At 41.2% G+C, this 7019-nt stretch overlaps 1 protein-coding gene across 1 annotated transcript in view; it reads right to left on the reverse strand.

Moving 5' to 3' along the window:
* LOC104967865 (voltage-dependent calcium channel subunit alpha-2/delta-2-like) overlaps nt 1-6764 on the reverse strand; it is a gene marked incomplete at its 5' end in the record, with an annotated part of 21052 nt that extends 14288 nt beyond the window's left edge. The window contains 8 exons of the mRNA XM_010797398.1: nt 2002-2063; nt 2188-2259; nt 2404-2475; nt 2592-2666; nt 2756-2830; nt 3410-3478; nt 4037-4126; nt 6715-6764. Of these exons, the coding sequence (XP_010795700.1) occupies nt 2002-2063; nt 2188-2259; nt 2404-2475; nt 2592-2666; nt 2756-2830; nt 3410-3478; nt 4037-4126; nt 6715-6764 (565 nt within the window). The remainder of the gene's footprint in view (nt 1-2001; nt 2064-2187; nt 2260-2403; nt 2476-2591; nt 2667-2755; nt 2831-3409; nt 3479-4036; nt 4127-6714) is intronic.
* Nucleotides 6765-7019: the final 255 nt, after the last annotated feature.

Genomic DNA, 7019 nt, shown 5'->3' on the forward strand with positions numbered 1-7019 from the left:
TACCTGTTGGACTGTTTTCTATCCGGCACGCTTTTCAGGACAATAACACCACTCACTAACAGACTGAGGAACAGCTTCTATCCCAGAGCTGTGGCCTCCATCACTCCCATCCCTGTCCAACCTCAGAGCACATTACAACAACTGTGAACACGCACACACACACACACACACACACACACACACACACACACACACACACACACACACACACACACACACACACACACACACACACACACACACACACACACACACACAGCTGTACTTAAAAGCTATTTTAAACTACTTAGACTTTACTGAGTATTCCCATTTTCTGCTACTTTATTCTTCAACTACACAACAAACAGGCTTTAAATATTGTACTTTATTTAATCCACTGAATTTATTTGATAATTTAAGTTTTCTTTCTTTTCATAGAATATATACATAACGATTATACATTAATATAGATTACGCTACTAGGTAGTATGTAAAGTAATTGCAGTATGAGCTTTACCTTTACCAACATTAAAGGGATTTCATCAATAATTATAATCCTGCAATGTAATATATATATATTCTAAAGGCAGATCTTACAATGTTCTTAAAAATCTTTTTTACCAAATGTTTGAGGTAGGAAACACTTTAGAGGTAACAATGAAACGATGGCTGGAAAAAACTTTGTTAAAGAGCTACACTTACAACACAATGCATGTTAGCACTGTATAGATTAATGGGCTATAAGTTATATGTAGCGTCTGAACTGAAAAAAAAATGTTATTTAACCAATGTTTCGCTCAAAAGAAGCCACTACTGAAGAGGCCGTTTTCCATCGAGGTTAAAGTCTCCAATTTAGAGGATCTTTAAGCCGAGGGCCGCATAGGCTCACATCAAACAGTCAGAAAAGGCCTCGGCGCGTCCTCGATGCCGCCTGCTGTGAGACGGCCTGCACCCATCAGTTCATAAGCAAAGACTCGGCACTTGGAGCGAGTTCACACTGTACGGTATCAAACATGCTGAATATTTGCAACACATCTCTGATTCTGTTTATCTTTAAAACAAAGTGATACATCTAGGGGATGAACATGAAAGAGAAATATTGGTTTCTCTTGATAGTTTGACCTACATATGCTCAATAATATTGACTCTTCCACCAAAGTAATACATTGATGGAAGAGAAAATAGAAATACAAGTCCCATCTTTTAATCTGTGGTGCCATAGAAATATAATAGAAACCAGTAAGAGGATTAATTGGAACGGATAGAAAATCAGGCTGTGACAGTATCAGGTTCAGACTGAGCCACGGCTACAGTCGACTATCTATAATATAAAGCTAATTTAGATTTAAAGAAACATCCATCGTCATCAGTTTTATGAGCTACAACCGTCTCTAATCCCTAAATGTAGATGTATGTTGCATGACATCCGGCATCAGTGAGCGTCTGGTTACAGTTAGATTTGACTGTTGCAGATCACAGCAGTAACACACGATCACTGTTACTGCTGGAGTTTCCCTTCGAGTTGAAATAAATATAATTGTGCAGAGAAAGCCTCGTATGGACTCGGCCAGGACCAGGCACGCTGCCAGCAGACATAATAACAAAACACACATCGGGCATTGGTAGAACTATTGAATATCATAAACTGTAATTTGCAAAGTGTTGCCTGGAGAAAATGTCATTACGATGCAACCTCAAATGTTAAACCAAGTTAGGAAATTAATAAACTATGCAATTCATTTGTGATTATAGTACTGAAAAATGCTCCTTCATTTGTTGGAATCAAATGAATTATCTTATGCTAATATAGAAATCTTTATTTATGCCTTGACTCAGTGATGTGTTTAGTCGGCTCTAAGCTGAGGCAGCTATAGTTAAGAAAAACACTGCTGGCTGATAAGTAACAGCTGTAATTAGGAAAACTGGATCATTTAAAAGTATCAAAAATGGACTTCACTCACATTTTCAAGTTGCACAATCTTTTTTGGTCCGAGGTGTGGGCATGTCTGATATCAAACCTACCTGTAATCTGTACCATTCACAGGCGTCCACGTGTACGTCCGCACGGCCTCATCAATGTACCTCTGTTAACACCCAAAGAGAAATATGTAACACCGTCACATCCTCAGCACAGTCAGGTTCATTACAACGCAATTCAGGAAGGTGCTACTTTGGATAATGATTGAGCCTCATGTATTGATGACTTGCCTCATCAACTGACTTAATGAGCGTCTTGATTTTCCTTTGCCCGGACTTGCCATCAATCATCTGTCGACGGATCTGTACAGAGAGAGAGGGAGAGATGCTGCAGTGTGACAAGGCAAACAGGTACACCAAAAGGAAAAAGCAAATGATCCAATGATACGTTAAATGTATATTAAATACACCGTTTATGAATAATGATGAGGTTTCCAATTTGTTTACCTCCTCCTTGTTGCTGTCCTCCAGCTCTGCATCTAGAAAGTCCAGAGTAACGGGCTCCTTGTAGTCAAAGATCTGCACAAGAGAGAGGGAGGGCTTAACGTCAGCCATCCGAAAAAAAAAACACCCACATCTTGATTCAAAACCAGAAGTAATGTAAAGTTATTGCATGTGTGTGTAGTTGGACGCACTTTAGGTCGCAGGTTGGGATGCAGCAGAACGAAGCCATTGGGATCGATGGCAAAGGTGTAGCCGTTAGCTCCAAGCTGCACATAAGAAGAATGACGAGAAGGTGTGAACTGATGATCATCAATATGAGAATGATAGGGTGGAACTGAGTGTACAACATGCTTACTCTGTATGTGGGCGTCTTCCTTTTGATTTCATTAATTGCAATATCCACTCCCATGACTCCGAGGATGAGCTGGTTCTGTAGGAAGAACAATCATTAGACATTTCCTGGCACTGGAGAGAATAGGAAAGCCAGTAGCTGTGCCCTGAGAGTACTAAAAACATCTCCATGCCACCTACGACTCATCACTTTGTGCTCAATATGATTAGTCTATATTTTGTACAGTCTATCTTAAACTGCAGCGGCCTCACAGCCTCAGGTTTGTGTGATAATCCCAGAGTAAATACTTTGGTCATGGATACTGAAAGCTGGATGCATCTGTGCATGATAACAGATACTACCGACGGGGGGCTGTGATGTCTGCTGTCACCTCAGGGGGGAGGTGTTGCCTAGAAGTGCAGCAGTTGGGTGGAGGCCATTACAAATGACAGATGATGGTCAACAGTGCAAAAATAAAACCTGAGGCTCCACCCGTTAGTCTTTCTGTTTGAATGACCCTATTGTGTAGCCTACACCACGTGACTGACAATAAAGACACATCGGTAAATGCTCGTTCATATGAAGGATGAGCTGAGGTCTTGCTGTCTGCTGTGCTGTGTGAGTGAAAAAGTCTAGCTGTTGCAAGTTCCATGTCCTGTAGTGCAGTGTTGATTTTACCTGAGGGCTCACAGTATCAACAGTGCGGTTGAAGACAGGCATCGTCCCAGTGATGACTAGGCCCAAACCCTGATACACATATTAGAAATCCAATTAAAATGTTGTTATGGTAAATAAAATCTCTATTAGGTGTGTAATTGAGAATCCAAAAACCAAGACAACAAACACAATAAGATGCAGATAAATGTAATGACATTTTAAATTGAGTGGATTAAAGGTGGGGACACCAAGAATTCTGTCAAAAAATAGCTTAATGCTCATAACATTACTTAAAAATGTTCATTGGGAGCGTTTCTTTGTGTACAGACTATTTTTAATTTTTTGTAAAGTTCTTCTATTCCAGCACCTAAAAATTGTTATCTGGATGTGCATGCTTTTCTTCTGACATCATAACTACCTTTAGGATTTTATCATTATCATATACTATCCTTAAAGAAAAAGGATCAATCAAGCTTATTTTTGAAGGACATCACTTCATTTAAATAAACAATTGCTTGTGATTTACAAATTAAAAAGGTAGCAGATGGACTTAGTTATAAAACATAAAATGAGAAACTTTTACAGATTTAGAAATATTTATAAAAAATAGTAATCAGAAATGAAATATCTTTAGAAGTCCTCCCTCACCAGAACATCCTGGTAGACGTTGGTCCATTGCACCTGCTGCGCTTTATTCCCAGCCAGCACCATGGGACGGCCCAGGACGTCCAGGTACTCCTGCAACAGCAAAAACACACATGCTGGTGTGACTAAATATAACAAACACGTATCATCAAACAAACATTTATAGTGCTTGTCATGTAGAGGTGTTAAAAGCAAAGAGCTGGAAAAGCCAACGTTCATCTGTCATAAAACTATAAGACCCTGACCGGCCCCCTCTCTGTCACCACATAAAGCAGCGGGCCACCAGCAGCAGCATCCCCGTCCTGCGGAGCCATAAAGCCTGCAGTCCTGAGCCACTCAGGGCCGTTTCTCATCATTATGAAGGAGCTATTAAAAACACATTAAGGATGTCAGTGGCATGACGTGCAAACGGGCCATTCTCCCAGAGGCCCTACTGTCATCGCCGGCACTGTGAGAATGTCCCACAGCTATTGTGATAGAGGTGAGGGGTTAAGTCTACGAGTAATACATCATATTTACTATATTCTCCTGTTCTCAGTTCCAACTCTCACAGCAGCTGAGACGTCTTTTATGAAAACAACCTATTGAATCTTGTCATGGTGTGTATTTGGTAAAATTATTGAGTGATTGACCTCATGACAAATGAAGCTACTGCACANAGAACGGTGAGCAAAAATCCCAGAACCACACGGGGGGACCTAGTCAATGACCTGCAGAGAGCTGGGACCAAAGTAACAAAGGCTACCATCAGTAACACACTACGCCGCCAGGGACTCAAATCCTGCAGTGCCAGACGTGTCCCCCTGCTTAAGCCAGTACATGTCCAGGCCCGTCTGAAGTTTGCTAGAGAGCATTTAGATGATCCAGAAGAGGATTGGGAGAATGTCATATGGTCAGATGAAACCAAATTATAACTTTTTGGTAAAAAAAACACTGCGCTAGTGGATTGTCAAAGGGGGAGCCTCGTTGCGGGAAAATTATACAGATGGCTAGTCCGCCCCTGAAAATGTCTATGCAAACGTTATTATTAATAATAACAATTAAAAAAAAATTATAAAGAAAATTAATCAATTCTTTTTTATACATTTTTTTTTTTTAATTTTCCATTTACATTTTGTAATCATCTCGCGACCCCCCGGGGGGAACTTTGGGAACCCCTGTTCTAGAGGAGATCTGCATGGAGGAATGGGCCAAAATACCAGCAACAGGATGAAAATTACAGGCCTCTCTCATCTTTTTAAGTGGGAGAACTTGCACAATTGGTGGCTGACTAAATACTTTTTTGCCCCACTGTAAGTCACTTGAAACTTCTATTTCAAATAATTAAGCAGAGGCACAAAAATATATAGAATAAAGAGCTTTATCCTCAAAATTATTCCAGTCATTGCATGACTCAGGACGGAATGAATAATAATACTTTTGCCGTCTATGCGCCATCTGTTATTTGAACATTGCTATCTTAGTCAAGTGAGACCGTGTGATGAGTGTGCGCTGTTGAAGGGCAGAGTACAATTAAATAATGTGTCTTCTGTGCCTTATACAGAGAGCTGCAGTCACCCACCTTCAGAAAACCTATTAAAGTAAGTGGCAGTTCTCAGAATATAAATATGCGGGAGTTAATGGAACATCTGACAGTATATTCTTGGGCCTGATCGCTCACCGGGATGGGGGGGAGGTTGGGTCGGCTAGAGGGGAGAGGGAGGAGGGGGAGGAGGGGTGTTCAGTAGCCCCCCCACCACACAGCAACTGAGTCAATTTCTACAGCTGGAATGGGGTTATTCCAAGGGCCGAAAGAAGCTCGTAAAGCCTCAAGCAATAGTGTGTGTGAGTGTGTGTGTGTGTGTGTGTGTGGGGGGGGGTTTGTCAGGGCCCTGAGTGTGTGTATGTGTGAGAAAAAAAGAGCAAGAGAAAGCGATAGAGCGTCACAGCATCCAGAAACATTCGTATAGAAAGACACAACCCTTTTTGTTTTCACTTTATCCTCAATCTGCCACTTCCTTGCTGTTGACATCCAGCTGTGTTGCTTTCTGCCTCTTTGTTATGGAATACTTTAAAGTATATCTACAATCTGTATAATTATCATCAAAGTAACTGTGAAGGAAGAATGGACAAGCTTCTTGCTTTAAGGTTTTTAACAAGGCTCTAAACATGGCAGTGGCTGAGTCGGTGGCTATAGCAACGAGGAAAATGGCGACGGTGTTAACCAGGGGCGAGAGATATCATTTACCATGTTTGTAGTTTGAGGTGTCCTGTCAACAGTTTTACTGATGTCTATTTTTGCTGCGATTTTGCTGCGATAGCTCCAATGGCCACTGGGCAAATTGGCATAAGGGTTAGTGGCGGTGCCATAAGCAGGTGTTATTATCCATTCTTGATTTGACCGCATCTGCTTCAAGCCGTCAACAAATAGGAAGTGTCCATTATCTACCCACACACAGACACACAGTCTCACATGCACGGGGGATCAAACTGTACATGAAGGCAGAGAGAAACTAAACAGGTGAAATATGTGATTTCCTTCTCTGCTCACGTTGAGAATACTCCATGAAATCCTTACAGAGTCAAATCTTATTTGCAGCTACATTGATGCTATTGAGGGTGTAAACAAACCTTAAACATCTTAGTTGTTTTGTTGATTCATGTAGTTGTGTTAAATATCTTGTACACTCTATACACTTTACCTGGGTGTTGATTCTGATGGCTCCAATGGATGGAATTTCAAAGTAGTAACCTGGAGAGGGATCAAGAGAAGAGGATCAATACAATCTTCAAACAGAACGCTTTTCATCCAGCCTGCATCACGGTGCCTGCCTGTTTCATACTCTGTCTACATTCACAAGGGTTAAACAGTCACAGTGGTCATTTCTCAATGTCGAGTAAACCTGCTGCAGAGCCACTATTTCAAGTATACTACGTCAGAGTGGCGCCGAAGGACTGTTTAAATGCATGTTAAATGCCCAGCATTCGGCGCCACTCGATGACGTAG

Source organism: Notothenia coriiceps, unplaced genomic scaffold (genome assembly GCF_000735185.1).
Source record: "Notothenia coriiceps isolate Sejong01 unplaced genomic scaffold, NC01 NC01_scaffold00037897, whole genome shotgun sequence".
Taxonomy (NCBI): domain Eukaryota; kingdom Metazoa; phylum Chordata; class Actinopteri; order Perciformes; family Nototheniidae; genus Notothenia; species Notothenia coriiceps.